The following is a 21,829-nucleotide window of genomic DNA, read 5'->3' on the forward strand; positions in this document are numbered from 1 at the left end:
TTCTAAAGCTCACCTTGCCTTGGAATCAAGGCTTAATGTTAAGTTCAGAGGTAAATTTAAATTATGTTGGTTAGCAGTGCTGATCGGTGACAACTTACGGGAGTGCTACTCCAGGACAGGTCGGTACTGTTGTCTCCCTTAAACGAGGGAGTGTGCTCTGTCTCAAACATGCTACCATCATCTGCATCACCACCTGGAACAGCCTCCTACAGATTCATGTAAACAAAAGATTTGTTACTAATTATAAACAACCTTCTTACATAACAACACGTTTCACAAAGACCAGAATGAAATATGTTTTAGTCTAAGAGCAAACTAACAGGCTACATTGGTAACAATTAACAAATGCACAAATAATGGGTATTTTAAGAGTGTTATTGCATAACTTTTAAAATTGAGAGATCTGACTGATATGGTGACACGCATAATACATGGTTGGGTGAATGGTGTATGTAAAATAAGCTGTCACACAGACACAAAAGATCCCATCCCACAGAGAAAGCCTAATCCTCTGATAAGATTAGGATTAATGTTTGTCTGGAGCGATCCCTAAACGCACTACACAAAATTATGCAAAGACTGCAGGGATGTTGCTGGTAGATTGGTGTCCCTAGATAACCAATTTTGTACATGGAGGTAGTTAGTTAAAGGGGGGTTATTTGCTCTACCTGTGTTGCCCCAGTGGCCCTGATGAGCTGACCCTGCAGCTGAGGAATGTGTTTCTTAGCTTCCTGGATGTCTTTCAGTAGTTTGGGGGTGGGGTTCCTGCTGTACTCCTCCTTCATGGCCTGTACAGGGAGAGGAGTGACATCAAAACAAGAAATAACCTCCAGTAGTATCCTATTTATTTTATACAATCAGGCAAATCAAATGTTTACTCTGGTATGATGCATGGGGTGTTAAGGAAAACACTGTCTCAAAAGGCCTGCATGAAAAGCTGCAGTATTGAAGTTATTTTATTGGTCATATGTACAACAATCATCCTAAAGCAGCTGTTGCATAAAGCATAAAATAAATCACGCAAGTAGATGATAAAAAAGTAATCTAAGACCGAGGACAAAATTGTTCAGAGGTTAAAAGTATAGGAATAAAATATATTTTATATATATATATAAAACAGAATAAAACAAAAATTAAACCCAAAGCGATGTTGTATTTAAAGATAAATACACATTTAAATATAAATATTAAATATTAAATATACATAACTGTGCAAAAAGGGTGCAAATCAACTTGCAATTGCCAAATCCTAACAAGGAAAACTGTGTTACAATAGAGAGAAGACAGCAAGTGACAGTGATTGCTATGCTAACCTGCAGCTCTTGCTGCTCTCTGAAGAGCATCTTTTGCAAGACATCAACCTTCTGGTTACAAACACTGCTATTCTCATCCTATGGGCAAAAAGGGAAAAAGGCGTCAAAAAGCATATGGAGGAACAGGGAGTTAAGACTACAGGTGAGATGCATTCGAGAAAGCATTAGATATACATAATCAAGGTACATTTAACGAATATTTAAGCGTACGGAAAATTAGTAAGGATAGATGAGATATGGAGGGATGGAGATTGTGGAGACAAGAAAAACAAATAGGCAACAGAAGTAATTGATGTTTTTAGTACCCATGGTGGGAGAGTGGAGGAGAGGCGGTCCTGAGGACTGTAGGGGCGTTCTGCTGCTGGGGAGTTTGGAGAAGAAATGCTAACCCCCAACATTTCAGACTCCGCTTCAGACAATGGGATCTGGGCGAGCCCTGGAGGACGCCCCAACACTGTGAGGGCCACATAGGAGCCCGCTAGAAAAAATACAAAGTGTCGGTTTTACCTTTATGCTTGTTTTTCTAAATGTGCCTTTTGCTAGAACACAGAGAGAGAGGGACTCACATTTGATAAGCTTCACCACTTCAATATGATTAGAATGTGTAACGAGGGTCCCGTTAACCTGGAAGACAGCAATGGTAGTACAATGAGAAATAAAGACACAGATACTAAATCCAAAACCTCACAGTCTATGGACCCATTTTATCATCATACTGACTGACCAGAAGGTGGCAGTCTATAGCCTCTGTATTGGCCTTGGACAAGAAAACAGAGACGTTAGCAGTATAAAGACATGGAGGCTGAGACAATACCTTGATGATCCTGTCTCCTGTCTGAACACCTGCACGCATGGCAGCCCCATCTAGCAAACGCGGAAGAAAAAAAGAGCGTTAAAGCAACAGGAGAGGTGAAGAAAGAAATAGAACAAATGGAAGAATGAAATAGAGGGAGGGGAAATAGGACAGAAAACACAAAAAGACATAATACTTCATGGTGCAACTGTTGACATTTCTGCACAATGAATACAACATATAGCCTTGACAGACCAGATGTAGCAAAGTGACTATTTGAGTGCTATTTTGAAAGACCATAACAGTGGTTATATTACGAGAAGGACCTGTTTCACAGCTCCACCCCAAACAAAGGGATTTAGGCATGAGACAGGTTATTATGAGATCCACGTCTGACTCTATAGTCAGCAGCATAGAGCTGAAGTATTTTGTAAACCAAATACAGTTTTACTAATACACTACTTATGATGTGCATTTTGGGTCTTCAGTTTTGTATTCGTACAGACATTTTAAGGACGTAATCTTGTGATCTGTTAGTCTAAAAGTAAAGGGGCAGGCATCAAAAATATTAGGTAAAAAATAAGACTTTAGCAAGACATTACAGATACATTTTGTTTGCTTCTCAGTTCGCAATGGAATTAAATAGGTTGTATAAAGGATTCAGGTTAAACTAAGTAGATTGCTCTCTGTGTTGAGTCAGTAAGAAAAGCACAAATGGGGAGTCATACAGGGATACTTAAACACTGCCAAGCACTGATGACACTGCAACAAAAGTCCTTGATCGGTTCCTTCCTCTTCTGTCTCTCCACTAATGTACAGACCTTGTAATGTTTTCTGTGACCTGATAACAGCTTACATCATCCTCTATAGACAGTGAAAGACTGCAGGCAACCACATAAGTATCCTGTCAAAGTCCCCTCTTTAAAAGACAACATGATAAAGCAGAAGCTCCAGCTCCTGTGAAACCACTGAGGGGGACGTATACAGTCAGTGGCTTCACTTCTCTAAGTAAGTGCCAGAATGATGGTAGTTGCCGAGTCCCAATTACCCCTCATATTTGTGAGTTCAGAGCAAACTACCACGACAGTTTTATGTGAGTGCATGAACAAGGAGCCTGCACTTCTGTTACAACTGCTTAGACCAGAAGTCGTCTTTGTAATAACATCTTTTTCTCCTTCCTTTTAAGTTTGAGACGCCGCCTTACCTTCTTTGACAAGCTGCACAAACACTGGGTTGTCACCGCTGACAGTGAGCCCAAAGCCATTTTCATCTTTCTGGATGATTACACATCGCTGGACCAGACCTGCAAGTGAGACAGACAGGACAGAAAGACACAGTGTCTTGAAAAGGGCCGAGAAGTCACTAAAAGAAATGTACTTCACTCACTAAAGCCAGTGAGCGTTCAACTATAAACTTTCAGAAAAATAAAACTAAAGCTCACCCTTGTTCTAAACGCAAAGCAGATATTTTAAATAAGTATGGTTCACAATTTTTCAAATGTGTGTCTTAAAACAATACTCACATTCACACATAGTATGTGTATTAAAATAATCATTGTATTTGTTCCCCATGTCCATACTAGCCATGAAGAGATTGTATCCCTTACAATGACATTACTTTAAGAAGGGATCTTATTACAGCTAGTATGTACAAGAGGGACGATTACAGCAACCAATAATTCTTTCAATGTACCCGGCATGTGAATACAGTTTTAAGACATACTTGAAAAAAAAATTTTTTAACTGTCCTTTCACACTTTAGTACATAACCCATCTCCAGCAATGTAGGACATGTTATCAGGAGAACATGGTAACATCCCAGTTAGTGTGTACAGTAAAGGAGAAAACAAAAAAAAAAAAAATCAATCCTAGAAATTGAAACACTTTTGATGGTCTTTGTGTGAGATGATGTCTGAAACAGATTTGACACTTCAGACATTTTGAGTTATAGTCTTACAGGCCAGAAGGAGGAATGTTACTTTTCAGGTTTTCTTTATGCATTGTTTCATTAGTGTGGCAAGAAGAGATTAGGGCTTATCTAATGTCTGGCCGACGCTGAGTAGACTGACAGGACAGTGCGTACAAAGGACAACACAACACAAAGAATGTAAAGTGCTCAAATAGAAAATAAATGTTGCCCCGAGAACTCAGTAGGTTATCCAATAATTGCAAGCTATCTTAAAACATTTATAAAAGGCAGAATTTATAAGGAACCCAAATGGTGGAGTATGGTGACCCTTGAACTGGTTTATTGTTGTGTTGTGTCTGAGATTTCCTGTTCAGTGCAGCATCAACCAGAGAGGTGAGTCGATCGATAAGGGCAATGGAGGAGTGGGGGGTTGGAGAGTGGAAGGAACAGGAGCTAATACACGGAGAGAGGTTAGGGGAGGCAAAAGCCCCAGGCAGGGGGGAGGGGTGTGGAGAAAGGGTTAGGTAGAGCTGAGGGAGGCGGGGGAAGGGAAATGGGGAGAGGGCAGGAGTGTCAAGGAAACAGATGAGGCCATATGGGTTAAAGAGCTGGTGTGAATTTGCCTCTAGATGTTGATCTTTTGCCCGAGATGCTTAACAGTATTTTAGAGATCTTTGGTTGGTATTTATAAACCACGAGGAGTGGGAGTGCTGACATGATCACTGATCAGGTTAATCCATCTATTATATTATATATATATATATATATATATAATATTATTCAGAGATTTAACTGATCCACAATCAGCACCCTTTGCTGAAACACAAGGAAATGTACTCTGGAGAATAAACTGACCTTTAATACTGACAGCATACCTTAAGCCCCACGAAAAGAAAGGAACCCAAGTCATTAAAATACTGCATACAAAAGGTCAGACTACTTTTATCAAATCTAAAAGTCTGAGTATTTAGAGCTTCAAATGCTGTTCTGTGATAAAAGCTTTTCATCTGTGAGTTTCTTCAGAGTCATACTGGTATGAGACCAGACACAATAGAGAGAACGTTCAAACAGAAAGGACACAGCTACGCTCTACTGAATATAGATTATCTTGATAAACTGTGTTCTCGGCAGACACTAGACATAGGCATAAAGAGGCATTTCTGACAGGGTTATGACAATACTCACAGCCACAGGGGCGACAGACTCAATAATGACCCCCCTAACGTGGATTCTGAAAGCACGTCACTAAATCCTTGGGCGCTAAGCTTTACTTTAAGTGACTTTAAGTCCTCAGAAGTATTTATATATTATTTACACATTTAGATGATCACTTAACTGAAATTTCACATCAATATTAGGATGTTCAAGTGTGGGATTATGGTTTAAAGTAAACTGCGCAACTGCATCCAAAATAAGTTAAGCCAAAATCGATCTTTTGAGTAGTACTGAGCACAGCTGCTAAAGTCTTCTAGAGTGGATTCCCATAGTGACCATTTTTCATGGTGGGAAAAGTTACTAAAACATCCACTGATTGAGATAGAAGTGGTGTATTTAGCTGTACTTTGGCAACAAATATGACTTACTGAGCATAGAGATGGACATGAAAAGACATGGTTTGGATAGTTTTTATGGTTTCATATATTTTGTTCTGTTGAAAACTAAATATCTCACAACCTGGCAAAGTAATCTCTGAGCCAGCTGTACTGATAAAAAGCAAGTGCACAGAGCAAAAATTGAGAACAACCAACGACACATAATCATGGGTACGTATGTTTTATTCCTGGCTTCAGCCACTGTCATCCTATCTAGAGAATGATGATGCCAAACCTTGTAACGGTGCTATATTGAGCACTACACACTGCTCCCATTTAAACTTTGCCGTTGCACTAAAATATAAACTAGCTTGAACCACAATTTACAAGTGACATTACAAAGTAGAGCTGAAATGATTTATATATTTTTCATGCAACGATGCCAAACATTCTCTATTCGTAGCTTGTCAATTGTTAGGATTTGCTCCGTTTGTTTGTCTTATATGATTGTTAACTAAATATGTCTCTGCTTTTGGAATTTTGGTCAAACAAAGTAAGTCATGGAAACCTAGGGCTTTACTAGCGTGCAATAGGCCTTATTACATTTTTATTACATTTTACAGACCAAATAATTGGCAGGAAAATAACTGTTTAGCTGTTGCTTAAAGGGGAATTTGGCATCTCTAGCCATTTATTCGCTGGTTTTCACTTTTGTCATCGTATGTTTTCTCAATGAGCTCCCCCTACAGCTCTGGGACGTATATTTCACAAAACTGTCGTAAAAAAACTCACTTGCGGCACCCTCCTCCCCATTTCTACCGCTGCTGATGTGCATTTGTTGCCGGGCAACTTTTTCGTGTGGAGCAATGTCTACTGAGGTGGGTAATACATCATACACAGTATCATAGAACATTGCGTTTATGTGGAATTGCCGTAAAGCAGTTCGTGTTTCTCGCTCGTTCTCGCTTCACACGATACTTCCTATTTCCAACTTAATGGGACGGTAGTCCCAAAGTTGCAAGGTTGGTTTTCTGCCTGGGGACGCTAGGGGAGCGGGGAAAGTCACCAACACCGGAACAGCCCATTTAACCATCAAAATGATTTCTAAACGGGTTTATTAAGTTGAAATAGTGTGTAAAGTGTAAACATGGAGAAAACATCAAGTGAATCATATTTTGATAATATATACCAATTGAGCTGATCTCTTGGCACTGATTCTGCTACTCAAGAGCTCCGACCATACAGTCATATATTATAATGATTATGAAATTAATAAGCAACTCTTTTGCCATCACACTGCTTAAAACAAACATCTAGTGACAGTTTCACACCAGGATCTGCAGCATGTATAGATGCAGCTGTCACACCAGCCATTCCAGCAGGAGAGCATCTTACCACAGGACTCAGGCTTCCCCTCTGCTAGCACACTGCTGCTGCCACTCTTCTGCACCACCAGAGCTTCTGCCCACAGCCCCCACCACGCAGACAGCACAGCAGCAAACGCACATACGCACGCACGCATACACGCACACACACAAACAAAACAAGAAACAACACAAGGAAAGGAAACACAAAACAGGAAAGAGAAAATCATGAGGGAGAAACAATCATGGGAGAAGAAAAATTAAATGAACAAATAGGTAGTTTAATTAAACATAATGGTTTGGATAGGCAGGAGTGCAGTCACTAAAAATGAACTAGCTGGGTTTTTGTTGAAAGTACTCCAGTCCTATAGGTGTCACTATCAATTCATTGTGACTTTAATAACAGGGGCCCCATTTTTCCAAACTTTGTATCCTGCATTCAGATTGTGAGCTTACGTGATTAAAGTGCAGATTATATTTTAAAATACAGCAGAAGCTAAATAAAACATTTTCTGATCCAATATAGTGGTTATACTTCAAAGGTCATACCTAACTGGAACTGAGCCTTCATATTAGGACAGTATAGTCAAATCAATTGTAGCAAGACGCAGCAGTTATCCTCAATGCATTTTCAGGTCTGTCTCTCAACACCAGAAGGTGGTTTTACAAGTTGTGGCAAAGGAGCACACAATAAAAACAAATCTGAAATTATAGCCAATAACACAGAAGGTCTTGGTCCAGTAAATCAATATAAGTAGCCTTTTTAAAATGTCCAGTATATTTAAAAAAAGATAATAAATATCTTAATGACTGCACATATTATTCTTTTGGGAACACGTTAAATTGGCGGAGCTAGTGTTAACATCCATTTCCAGAGCATCTGACAACTCCTGCCCATCCCTAATAAACCCAAACCAGTTTGAAATTATGAAAGAAAAAGTGCAAATAGAAGAAAATATGGGAAAAGATTGTTAAAGAGTTCATGCAACTTGCAGATAACTAAAAAGAGATGAACAAAATTAAAGCCTAAACAACATGCAGGCATGCAAAAGGTCCAGACATAAATTCAAATATGAATCATGTCTAGAAATCTAATGATGACTTAAAGATGTAGATTTCAATTAATTAAAGAATAATTTGCTTCTCTGTGGCGCTACACATAGACAAGCAACAAAGTGCATGACTTGTGTAACCACTGAGGGAGCACATCGTGTCTATGTTTTGTTGCATCATACAGAGATAAGCCACCATGTGGTACAGAGGATTTTCTGTTTTGTTTTGAATACAGAGGCTTCAGCCATATCTCAAATCATACTGCCCTGATTGCTGACAAAAACCACAGGGAGTGTCACCATATCAAACTAGTCTGTTTCTGAACCCTTCCTATCTCAGCCTGCAATAAACTTGAAACTCTAGTGCATAACAGGCTTAGTGGCTTTTGCGCCCTTCAAGTATGCATAGAGACCACCCACCCACTTGGAGCATACAAAACCCACAGTACACTGCTTTATGTAAAACTACAAGAACCACGTGGACACTAGGGATGGGCGATATGGGCAAAAAATAATATCTCTATATATCTATTTTTGGGGATTTTGGCGATAACGATAATCAGTCGATATCCTTTAAAATGTGATTGGAATTGTCTCAGTTAGGGCTTGTGTCCACCAAACACGTTTTTAGCGCTGAGAGCGCTCAAAAACTCATTTTCCGAGCGCCCAGCGGTGTTAAAAGTTGAACAGATTTCAACTTGAAGCGCTCTGACAGTGCGCTAAAAAAGTCTTTTCGAAACTAAACCATTTCCATGCCAGAGAGGTAGACCCACGTCTCGGCACTAAATCATCTGAAGTACCGGTAGCTTCAGGGACTGGAGGTGCTTGCATTTTCTTTCTACCATCACAACGCGCTGCTAAACTGTTGCAAAGAGGATGCTAGCGAAAGGTCATGTGATCACGTCATGTGATCACGTAGGCCCACTAGTCGTGTGACTGAATCCTGCCATGCTGTAGAGAGCGTTGCAGCACTGTGTAATAAGTGGATGTGAGGAGTTTCTGGTGCGTTTCAATATTTTTGGTGAAGTAATTTAAATACTCGATAATGGAAATTTGCACATCGTCAAAACAACAGTGACGATATATATCGCCCACCTCTAGTGGACACATGCAGCTGCAGATCCTTTAATCAAACCTTTTTGTGCTTATCGGCTTAAAATCTGCAACGTGTAACGCAACATAAGCTTCTGCTACAGTGTTAATATAATGCAGTGTATTGCAGACTTGCCAGCTATACTGTCCATTTGTTGAATTAACTTAAAAAGATTGTCAATTCCAACTCCTGTTCAGGATAAGTGATAAGACCCAAAACATATCTCAGATCAGACCAAGTTTTCAAAGACAGCATAAAGCATAGAGCAAGATACACACACCACCTTTCACCATCCCAGCATGCCTTGTACATTGAGCAAACCATCATCAGCACAATTGTATTATGAGACTGTGTTTGAGTGTGTGTTAAAGAGAGAGAGAGAGAGAGAGAGAGAGAGAGAGAGAGAGAGACAGACAGACAGAGAGAGAGGGAGAGAGAGAGAGAGAGAGAGAGAGAGAGAGAGAGAGAGAGAGAGCACGGGGTAGTCAAATAAAGTGATACATACAGAGATAGAGGGACAGATGGATGTCAGAGAATGAGAGGAAAAGAGCAAATAAGAAGAACAGAACATGAGTATGAGCCTGCAAATGAAAGGGGGAAGTTACCTGTAGGGTCAAACTCATTGGAGGGAAGTGAGGTTTTGTCGCTTTTGGGTTTCTTGTCTGGGGGGTGGTCTTTACTGAGAATGCTGCTGGTTCTAGAGGAAGAGAAACAGCCATGAGAAACAGGTTATCGCACCACAAACAAGTGGTTAAGTAGTAAAAAACGTTGGCATTTATCCAGTATGTGCTGTCTTTCACAAGTAGCATTTTTTACAGCCAGTCTCATCGTGTCTTTCTGCACTACTACCCTGCATATGCACAAGCTGCAGGCATATGATGATCCAGGAGAGAAATTACACACACAACACACAGAACCAACAATTGTTCACTTCAGCATTGAGAATAATGTGGCAAGAGGACTTCTTAGTAGCTTATGAATCATGCTGAGTGTGTCTACTGTATAATGTGACAGCTAGAGAGGATGTGGAGCCGCTCTGCTGAGCGCCCAGGGAGCAAGGCCAGAGGAAGGACGCTCCTCAGAGGAGGTGCTACAAGGCCAGACTCCGGCTTGAACCTCGGGAGGCTATGTATGGTTGCCTCTGCCTATACCGGCCCCAACTGTGAAAGGCCACTGTTCTGTTCACAGTGAAAGGCAGTGATGGGCCGCCCTCAGAAGAGGGACCCCTTTGTCCCTCACTGTGTGTGTGTATGTGTGTGTACATGAGTGAGAGGGGAGAGAGAGGGGGTATGCTTGGTCCAAACTCTGAAGACTTCTGTGTTGCAGCACACCAGGCCTAGTAAAACCTGCCTCATTCCCCTCATCTGGAGCTCAGTGTATGTAAACCACTAGTGGGTGTGGCCACAGGATTACCCATAAACAGGCATATATGCAATAAAATATGAGAAAGTTAAGATTCTTACCTGTTTGCTTTCTTGGGAAACCTGCAAGATAAAAACAGAATGACCATCAGTATCTCACATAAATGACCTGATAGACTATTAATGTAATAAAGTATGCCTATATGGAGGCTGAAAAACAAGATGTTAAGCTGACAGCTTCTCTTGAGACCCATATAGTGGTAAACATGATAATCCCGATCAAACACCAGAGTTCTTCAGCTACAGATTAAAGCCTTTTCCAGGTCAAATGTCCTCCGCCTCTCAGATCTCAGCTGTGTGTATGCGTGTGTGTGTGTGTGTGCGTGCGTGCTGCAATTTAGTTCCTCACAGACATCACAACGTGACTGTAATAATCATATCCGAATCACATCCACGGCCTCTTTCCCTCAAGGCAGCCTGCCCGGAGACTGATTAATGCCACAGAGTGATGTAGTGGGTAATATTTTAGGGATACTGTCAGCACCAAATTGGAAATGGTGATGTTTTCCAGGAAGTTAGAGATTTGCGTATTGACTTGCTGTTTGGCAGACGCACCATAAATGAAAATTTAGAGATCCCCTTCAGACGTGTATTAAGATATACAACAGTCTGCTTTTAACAATAATGTTGTTTTTTTTTTGCAAAAAAAGTATTATTTATTTTGGCTTCTAGTTTCTACATCACACAAGTTGCATACCGGACCAGGATGGACTTTGTGACATTATTTGTGATATCCCGAATGATGCTCGTAGGCCCCCACCCCTTAAAATCTGATTTTCAGTGAGCACAGAGAAACTTCCCACTTTCAGCAGATGAATGTAAAAAAAACATCCTTCTAGTATCAAGCTCTGCACATACCTCATTCTGCACAGTAAAGCTAAAACATTCAACAGTAAGGACAAAAAGAAACATATTTTTGAGTGGACAGGGACTTTAAGAAGACACTACACTGTTAATTCTCACAGAAGATGTTGAATCTCATCTTTTAGGATACAGCCTTATTAACTAAGATTGACATTTCATACACGAAAAGTTCTAAAAAATTCTCCATTTAAGACTGAAGTTCTTCCTCCTAACTTTGATGCTGCATTGGACTGAATAGAGTGCAAAATAGCATCTGTGGGAGTAAGCTACTCCCAAAACCTGACCCTGCTGGACCCGGCCATTCTTACACAAGAACCAATTTTAACTCCAGTAGTCCATGAAGGATAAATAAAGGAATAAGCCATTTTAAAATGGGTAAAAGTAAGTCACAGACTGACAGAGAAAAGTATCTATTCCAAAGCTATTTAAAGGGTAATAATAAGTATATATTTAATCTGTAATGCACTTTCCATTGAGAAGAAAATCTCCCGAGGACTAATGAAGTTAGTGCTAATTATCTGTGTGGTCCCTCAGTGCATTTCTCTGTTTACACAGAGTCAGCCATGTTTTGCCATTCTTCATCATGTAGTATGAAAAACCACTTTTAAAAAGGGACATTGTGTAGTGTTTTAAGTATTTTATTAGCTAAAATCAATGTCTTCATTCGCTTCATTCATAAATATGTCCTCATTGGTGTAAAATTACCTCTGCCAATGATCTGACTTATCCTCGTAAGCGAAGAATTTCTTATCTGTATATACATTGGACGGGCAAGTCCATGGAGGGTTCCATGTCGTTCGGCCATTTTAAAAAACTATAATCGCCGAGAGGGACATAAAGCACTAGCCTACCTGTCTCGCTAATCCACAACGCGTTTTCGTTCAGAGCCAGCGTCACGTGACTGAAACCAGCTATAACGGAGAAGGAGATCAGGCGCTTGTCACTGCCTTGGCACATTTGAAAGTCTGTACTGCATTTTAGTTAATAATGGAGGGTCATACTTATGCCGAGCGACAGGAGAAGGAATCCTCGTCGCCAAAAAAAGCGAAAAAGGGAATTAAAAAGGCAACGTGACTGGCGAATTGGAAAAACGAGGGTAAACATCAGGGTAGCTTTTCCCAGGTGGAAAGAGCTACTGAAGGAGAAAGACCTTCAAAGGGACGCTGAAGTTGCCTGCTTTCTCCTCCACAGGTAGGCTTCTTGGTACATGACGGCTACTGTAGTTGCAATACGCATTTGAAAACGTGAGGCACCAGAGAGCACTATTCGTTTGAAATATGCAAGATACAATTTCACCGCTAGATGGGAGAAATTCCTACACAATGTCCCTTTAACAACTGGTTTAAAAGTTAAATTGTTGAATAGTTACCAGTGTTAGGTGATTGGATGAATATATCAGCTATCCATCTGATAGCTAGTTTGCTATAGCTAGCTGATAGCTGTAGAGCCAACGTATTCTCAAAATTAACTGTGGTGAATTAAGGATTTATTTAGACTAGTTTGATGACAGGGAGTTCAGTTACAAGGTGATTCGCAGAGCCTCCAAACAAGTCTCTAACTCCGGGGAAGATGAGGATAGAGCAGGCACAGCCCGGCGCAGGAGAGGAACAGACCAGGCGAGCGGAGGCTTGAAGCGGGTAGAGGAGCGAGGGAGGTCGGGGGCATTAGAGAGGCAGCGACAGAATATTTTCACATCTAACTCTGGTTAGACACCAGAGTTGGTGATTGTTGGAATAGTGGAAAGACTTATAAAGACAGTTTGGTCAGTTTTATTTTGTTTCTGTCGGGTCTGAATGAAGTGTGTTTTAACAAGGTCTTAGTCGAAGACAGAAACTGAATTCTGAATTCAGAATGTGAGAATATATTGACAGTTGCTGGTTTTGGACTGATTGTGGCTGGTTGGAAAATTTTAACATCCCTAATAGTTACCATAAAGCCTAAATCGAGATTCAGTTTTCTTATGTCTTCATTGTGAAGTGGAAAACATGGAAAAGATTGATGTCTCAGCCAGGAAATAACCCCACAAAAACAAATCCCTGTTTTATACTTTATTATTCAGCCTCTTTATTGAGGGTATCTTTGCTAGGTGGAACAACAGTTAATTTCAAGTAAAGTTTGATACAAGCCTACATGCAGTATGCTTTGTAAAATGCTTAAAGAAATGTGAAATAGACAAAGACTACTAGAATGGGATGCAACTCTGAATTGCACTAAATGCAGTCTGTTACTACAAAACAGTAGTATGAATAACTACACATTTCAGAACACCAGTCCTTCGTAAAAGGGAGGTCTCACGACTAACTTGCCCACATTAACTCTCTTTCTCCTGGCGACAGTGTGTCCCATTCAGAGCCATGCAGGGGCAGCTGAATGGCCCGTTTATGAAAATGCCTTAGACTGTAATAAGTTCCAGAGCCTCCAGCAGAAAAAAAACTAGCTTTAAGTAGTCCACTCCCTAAGAAACCTCTGAATTGGAGAGATGGAAAAGTCAGCACATAAACACACACGCTGAACTGGGACAAGCTCAGGGATGGCAAAACTGAGTAGGACTATGTTGTTCTTGGTTGATCATACAGGAACAAATGAAAACGTGACAGGCAGACCAAGTTCTAAAGAGTTGGATGATGCATCAGGCTGTCTATAATGTCTGTGCTGAACTAGACGTATGAATCATGCTTTCAGAAATAATGCAGTAGTGTTTTCTAACTGTTAAAGAGAATACTTCAAACAGTTCAAAGAAAAGGAAAAAAGGAATCTGTGGTATCTATATCTCAAATAACCACGGGACCATGAAATGACCTGCCTGAGAAACATTTAAGGGCTAAAGAAAGGTTATGAAGAAAGATTGTATCACTGGGGAAAAACAAGAGGACAGATTAAAAGAGAAAATACATGTTTAGAAACAACATTCCTGATATTGAAGGGTGTACAAAATTGAAAAGACCAAACTATATGTCAGTTTAGCTAAAAAGAGGCAAGCAAGCAACAGAAGGAGGCTGTAGGTCGGTATCAAAGAGGGTTCAGATCACATGGGTTTCGCCACTGCCACTCTCCTTTCTCTGAATCAATTGACTCTAATTGGAGAAGTGAACGTGAGCAGCGGGAGTATGACAGATTCTTTTGCCCCATAGTCACTGAAGTTAATATTTAACCAATTTTTCCAAACGGAAAATGGCATTTTGACAAATCACAAGAAAAGAATCGTCTGTCTGGTTTCGCAAAAAAAACAACTCAACTAAAAATGTAATAACTTTCTGAACCGTCTCTGGCACAACCCAATCTATTTTCATCCATCCACACGACGTTCACAACACTTCCAAACGAGGTGGGAAGATGAGGGAGAGGAGGCCGGAAGTGTGTACCATTTAATACCAGTTATAGAGAATCTTTATCAGTATGAGGAAATTATTACTTAAAACTATAGCGCGTGCTGTGGATTTAAAGGATATTAAACACAGTATAATTTTCACCATTATAATAAATATACTGTGACATTTCTTAAAATATAGGTTGCATTTTTAAATGCCAAACAGGTATATACTGCTGCACAGAATCCTGAAACTGCCAGGCCTCTGGTAGAAGTTGGTTAAAACACACAAACATACCACTGCAGGGCCTGACAGTAAAAGTTCCCTTGTTGCCAGGGGCAACCAGATCTGGATCACTGTAAACAGTTTTTAGAGGTCTGGGTGCCCTTGTTGACAACTACGTTTCCAAAATGTAATATAAAAATAAAGGTAGGCTAAAATAAAATAAAAACTTTTCTCTCCAACAACAACAATCCGCTTGGGTGGACGAGAGTGCTGCTGTCACATTGATTTTCACACTAAACCAACAAAGTTAAGTGTGGGTTGGGAAAAAAAAAGAACATTTGTGAACAGCATCACAGCACAACTACACAACACAGCAGTACTAATAGTGTGACAGTCAGGCCTGCCTGAAAAAGATGCAGAAACGTCACAACGTGAGGAAAAGAAAGTAGGCCGATTAAGCTACTGCAGGCCTACAATAAAAACAGACTGACAAGAAAACAGTCAAAACTAAGCAATCGATTCAAAAGTAACTGACAATCATTGATTATACAGAGAGTTGAAAAGCGCGGCTGCTTGATATAATCCATTTCTGTAAGAATAGTAATTTCATTAAGTTCAACTCATGTATCATATAACCCTGTGCCTATACACAGTAGCTATAGTGTCCTCATAAAAAACACACTGTGCTTTCTATAACCAATCAAATCCAATGACTCCTCAGAGCTACTGTGAATATTGTCTGAGACAGAAATGATAACATCTATTTTGAAATTAAGTAAAAATAAAAGAGGCAGGTCCTTTCAATGGGGAAGCAAAAGTGCCCTTCGCTTGAAAATGAGAAATTTACAAATACCACATTTTAAAAGGCACTGACAAATACCACAAACTCGGCATCTACTAAAATACTCTGCAGCACCTGGCCTGTACATGTTGGCAAAGCAGCTGAATGACAACAAAAGTCATCAAGCCTGATTTATGTCGTGGCAATACAAAGAAATGGAAAGACTTATTTAGCCTCATGAATTTCCAGTCCTTTTTGCTTTCTCTTCTGTTGCATAAACGGTTCCTAAATACACACTTATAATAATAGGCATGTAAAAGTCGAAATGTTAACTCATGCGGATTCAAAAAGAGTGGAGGACAATTATCACATCAATTGAACTTCCCTGTTTTCACTGCTATGCACTGTCCTTCCCTTCTGAAGTTCATGTCGACGATACAGATTGGAGGCTAGATACGTTGATTCTCAATAAGTTCTAAATAGGTTTTGTCTTAACTTTTTAACATGTTAATTTACATTAAACGTGATTAATCACATTATTTTTTGAAAAACCTCTTCATAAAATATTTTCATTTGTGGTAGGCCAGTAAAGATAAAAGAGGAGCAAGTAAAAAACCTGTGGGCTTAACTCTGATAAGTCAATATCTATGCTGATGCATTTAACTAACAGTTACTTCAGAACTACACATTAACAACTGCATGCGTTCTTCACCCTAACGCCAGATTTACTGTCATAAGTAACTGTCATAGTTATGCGGGCAGCTAAATAGCTTAACAGGCTGCATTGTGAGCTCCTCTACCTCCTTAGCTCAGGCTGGTAGCATAAGTTTGTAATAAGTTTTATGTGCCTGCATAGCCGAATAATGTATGTATACAGTGGTAGATGCCACTGGGAAATGAAATTGTGTAGCCGTGACAGCAAATACTGAGAGATGATTGTTAGAGTAGATCTGAATCTTGATATCTCGATAATCTTGATGCTCCAGTTACTGCGAAGTTGACTGGTCATTTTCAAGAGTCTCACTACGAGGGCAACTCCTCTCGTTTCACTGAAAAGTATCATTGACACACAGTCATAGCTCACATAACTTCATAGTGTATCTCCAGTGAACTGTCACAATGGCTCCACATTAGCAGTGAATTCTCTGTCCAGTAGACAACAATAGTTAATTGTCCCGATGCTAATACTTTAAACACTCTATTATACACTCTGTTATAAGAACAATAAGCGACTTAGACGATAACTTCGTCAATACTAGAGCTGAAACGGTCGATTATTGATAGGAGATTGACGGAAACTTAATAAAGAACTGTTTCGATCATGTGTGATCATCCATTCACTGTTGGACATTTATTTCATTTTAAAGCACAAATACCAAAATTATGATTCAAGCTTCTCAATTGTGAATCTGTGCTACTCTACTTACTCCTCTTAATATTTTGGGGTTTTGCAATACAAGCAGTGTGAATAGGTCAGCTTGGGCATTCTAAACAACTTATTGAAAGAATCAAAAAATGTATCAATAATAAAAATAACCACTAGTTTCAGCCTTAGAAAATACACACTTCTATAAAAGCTTTGCTCTGCTGAAGCACTTTAAAAAGAGTTTCCTGGTAGAAATAAAACTCGAGACATTGTAAATCTTTCTACCATCACTAACAATAACAACTGCAGCTGTTATACTCATGTGAATGAAAGTTTAAATTTTTAAGACCAGAGCTGATATGTAGATCTAGGAAAAACTACACTCTGAAAAAACACGTTTAAGAATCAATTTTCCTCAGCTCATTCAATTCCTCGAATCCAGCAATAAAAGTCCGAGCTGGGACCTCTTCCTGGATGGGGCCATTAAATTTGCAGGCGGTGAGAAAGAGAGAAAGAAGGCAGAGTCAGAACAGGGTGGGATGGGAGGGAGGGGCAGCACTGGAGCGGGCCTGGGCTTGAATGCTCCATTGAGGTTTGGTGTTTTGATGGAAAACTGTGGCAGAGCTGGGCCAACTGCAGCAACAGTGGCAGCAAGAGAGGCCCTGGACGAGACCAGACCATGGAGAGAGAAAAAGTAGCAAAGGAGGGAGGGACGAACAGCCCTGAGGGAGCAGGACTCTGACACACAGCCATTTATGTGAAAGGGTCTCCAAAACTGAAGAGGAAGGAAAACAGTGAACAATAAGGAACTAGACAAACTCAAGATTCAGAGGAAGCACTTCAAGTTATTCTCAGTTCCTCTTAGAATCAGTAAAAGTAAATATAGACTGATGACTAAAGTGTAAGTCAGAGTTGAATTATAATAACTCAATATTTTAAAAAGAGCCAACACAAAAACAGGAACTTTACTTGGATCGTGAGGACAAGAGTTCTCAGGATACATACGATGTACTCAAGTTATAGTAGGTGAACACTTGATAAAGTCCGTTGCTTTATCCTGTCAGACAACGCTGCTGTTGTAACCCGTGCGAGTAATCTGGAGTCTCCTACCAGACGCAGAGCAACACAGCTCACAGCACAGGTGTTGTTTGGACTGGAAGAGGTGGGGCCTGTCTGAAGTTAGGAGAGGATTGAACAGTTTTGGGAGTTGCCTGCAGGCTGCAGAGATCTGACAGGGGTGTGTCCATTCAAAGATAGCTTTGCAACACTGCAAAACATCCTCAGATGTGAGATGACACTGTAAAACTTGGCAGAACTGAAGTGCAACTCTGGTGATGGCAGCTGGGTTTTGTGCAGAGTCATGCCACTGGCCTGCCAAGTACCCTATGGAACTGGCAATATCTCCTTTTCAGCCGGCCAGCCAGCCAGCCAGCCAGCCAGCCAGCCAGCCAGCCAGCCAGCCAGCCATTCATCCCATCTCTCTAAAACAGCTCTGTGGTTCTATCTCAATTGTCTAATGATACAGTCTCTTGAACAGCCTGATTCATGCCTGTAGCCTGCCAGTGGGAGAGAACTCACACACGCACACTGCTTGTTATCTAATCTATATACCTGAGTCACACAACGTTGTTGCGCAGACAAACACACAGCCAGCATGACGTCACTGCTTTCCACTCCCTGCCACTGAGAAAGAGGTAGTCTACACCAACACAGAGAAACTCTTTAAACCACCTTCTGTATTACAGTCTAGTGTAATATCAAACTCACTGGGGACACTCTCAGCATGTGACCTTAGCAGTGTATCCATGTTCAATTGTGCATGTCGAGATATTGATTTTAAGAAAGACAGCGTTAAGTGAGGGCATGAGACAGACAGACAAAGAGAGACAAAGAGAGAGAGAGAGAGAGAGAGAGAGAGAGAGAGAGAGAGAGAGAGAGAGAGAGAGGTGTGGTGTGTTAGAAAGACAAGAGCAATAGCTCTGGAGCTCAAGCTACAGCCTCAGGGGGAAAACAGTGCCCTTTCTGCCCCAATAAACCTCATCAGGATTCCTGACATGAGGGCCGGGGGATAGACATTTCTTCACGCTATGCTGTCTGCTGTCCTCCAGCACTGGGAAAGGAAAAGAGGTGGTTCAACGTGCTACACTGTCCGCACTGCTGCTGGTCAGGAGCACGGCAACAAAGCCTGAGAACTTTTCTAATCCTTTTTTAGCTCAAGTTGGTTTTAAGAGATTGTCCTGTTGATCAATTTAGCTCTTAACTTTAGAACTACAGTATAGCGTTTGTTGAAGTGTCTGCCAGGGACACATGGATACCTGTAATGGCAGACCTTGTGTGTACGATTTGGTATCCTGTAATGCTCTCGAAGATTTATTAATGGCAGTTAAAGGCAGATCTGTGATTACATTTTAGCTGATTCAACCTGTAGTAAAAGCACATCACTGATTCCTAATCTCTCAAATGCTATAAAATGTTCCATCTATTACACTACACTCATTAAAAAAAATCTAACTTGATGAATGTGAGACGATACCTAATAAACTGAGTGATTCATCACTAAGCGAAAACATTAGGACATTCATGGGACAACAAGAATATTTAAACCAAAGTTTTTTACAGCAAAGGTGTAATGATTTATAGTGAACTTTTTCTTTCTCGCCTTTCTTTTTCCGATCCTGGCTTTCTGCAATCAACGCGTTTTTAAAGTCATTTAGAAAGCAGCGTCTTCCACTCAACATGACTGCAGGTTGGTGACAGAAACAGTGTTTTGACACTGGTTCTTGTAGAGAAAGATTGGGGTGTGTTAGTCTGTCTAGTCACCCCTGAATCAGCAGAAACAGGCAGTGTGAGATTAATCACAGTGCAGCAGCAGGTCGCTGGTCTCTCTCGACAATACAGCCTCTCCTAGCACACAGAGACAACATTCAATTAGAGCATCCCCATTCTGAGACCCAGGCTAGGGGAGTCTCAACATGCCACATCAATCACGTTCAATCAGCTACAGCAGAGATGCTGCTTCTATTTCCAAGAATATCAGACAAAGATTGAGCAGACATACGTGCACTTGTACTGCACGTGTATTTACAGTATCAATATTGTGTGTGAAATAAGGAACTAACAGAGAGAAATCTAAAATAAATCTCCAGCATCACATATCTAGGGCCACTGTGTAGTCGAATATCATGGCTTCACAAGTGCCACCGCAGTTAGCTTGAAGGCACTAGCCTAGTTCATTGCTACAAATCCCTTACATGGACATGTGAGGACATCACACTCGGGCAAGACAGCTCTTTACCCTTGTCCCCCTTTTCTCTATTGTAGTGATCCTGTCTTTTGTGAAGTGAAAGTAATGTTTGGGCCCTGAAGCTCTCTTGGCTAAGAGGGCAGGATTGTAGAGGGTGTCCACAAGCATTAGCATCATGGGGCTGGGTGATAGACCCCAACTCCCCCTGCACTCAGAGCCCCAGCTAATACCCAGACTTCACCCACTATCCAACATCACTGCCCCTGGGGCATCGCCTGTTTCTTTGCCTCTCTACCATCTCTCTCTTGTTCTATCTCAGTGTCCATTTCTTTCCTTTTAACCAGGCTGGACATGACTAAAATAACTTAAGAAGAATTATTAATACCCTCAAAAAACACACAAAAGGGAGCCAGGATAGACTACAGAATGGGTTAACCATTCCCACCTGTCCAATTTTCATTTGCGCTTGGCTAACTGATGAAGGCACATTTGACGCAGCTGTAAATACTCCCAACCTTGGAGGCATAATAGAAATGTGGCGATGATGGGAGAAGGGGAATGGAATAAAAGATGGATGCGATTGAGAGAGTGTGAGTGTGTGACCTGAGTATGGTGAGAGTTGGTGTGTGCCTGCCAAAGTGACATCCAGGTGTGAGCAGAGTCTTCCTAAAGTCCTCATTTACATTCAATAAATAAACAAAACATTCGGTGGCAACTGTCAGTTATGAATGGGTTTAAATTAAAAGAAACTCAATATGCAGCAGTTTTGCTGTACGCTACCCACTTTAATCATAATGTGACCATGCCATCAATAACAAAACCTAGAGTATAAAGAGTGTAAAATGCATCACTTGCATCAATTGCAACAGTAGAATAACTCCAGGGTGGCATAAGGTGAAATCATAACATGGTAGGATTATGCGCCACTGAATTTGTACTGTGCTTTAAAACCATCATTCACATTACTAAGAAGATGGAATAAATGTGTCAGGTCAGACATAAAACAGAACACAGGACAACTGTTGGAGGAGGAAGGGACTGGTTATGGAAAGGAAGCAGAGTACCTAGTTTCCCTTTTAACTGGTGACTTATGCCTGAATGTGTCTGGTAGTTGTAGTGATGGCAGGAAACGACGAAAGCATGATGATAACATCTGGAGTACCTGTACTTAAATGTAAATGTCTTATTGTTCTCTGTCTTGCAATTAAAAAAATATATACTAATCTAACTCATAAGCACGCAATGCCACCAACAACTTCTCAGATTAATCTTGAATGTGACAAAAACCCAGACTCCATACAAGGTTAGAGACCAGGCTGTTGTATCAAATAATTAGAAATCAATGCAGTAATCCAATTTGCCATGAAGCTGCTTCTCCTTTTCTGCTGTACGTATGAAAGTTGTGCAGCCACTCGATGTATAAATACCATTACACAACACAATCAACTTTTGACAACTGACAACTACGTGCTTGCAACAGATCAATCTGGGCTTCTTTAGAGCTTTCATACTTCCTTTTCTTATATTATACCTGTGGAGGACAACCTTTTAGAAACACCTTTCAG

The 21,829-nt window shown here is 40.5% G+C and overlaps 1 protein-coding gene across 5 annotated transcripts in view; it reads right to left on the reverse strand.

The window, feature by feature from the left end:
* Nucleotides 1-21,829, reverse strand: part of arhgef12a (Rho guanine nucleotide exchange factor (GEF) 12a) — a 39,598-nt gene that overhangs the window by 12,645 nt on the left and 5,124 nt on the right. For 2 of the 5 annotated variants that reach the window (XM_051397504.1, XM_051397503.1), the window contains exons 2-11: nt 10,519-10,539; nt 9,661-9,752; nt 6,942-7,007; nt 3,311-3,409; nt 2,128-2,177; nt 1,880-1,937; nt 1,619-1,791; nt 1,314-1,391; nt 669-788; nt 99-206 (exon numbers count right to left, since the gene is read on the reverse strand). In XM_051397504.1, coding sequence (XP_051253464.1) covers nt 99-206; nt 669-788; nt 1,314-1,391; nt 1,619-1,791; nt 1,880-1,937; nt 2,128-2,177; nt 3,311-3,409; nt 6,942-7,007; nt 9,661-9,752; nt 10,519-10,539 — 865 coding nt within the window. The remainder of the gene's footprint in view (nt 1-98; nt 207-668; nt 789-1,313; nt 1,392-1,618; nt 1,792-1,879; nt 1,938-2,127; nt 2,178-3,310; nt 3,410-6,941; nt 7,008-9,660; nt 9,753-10,518; nt 10,540-21,829) is intronic. The other 3 variants (XM_051397505.1, XM_051397506.1, XM_051397507.1) reach the window with 3 other exon arrangements.

The sequence above is a fragment of the Dicentrarchus labrax genome, unplaced genomic scaffold (assembly GCF_905237075.1).
Source record: "Dicentrarchus labrax unplaced genomic scaffold, dlabrax2021, whole genome shotgun sequence".
NCBI classification, from domain to species: Eukaryota; Metazoa; Chordata; class Actinopteri; family Moronidae; genus Dicentrarchus; species Dicentrarchus labrax.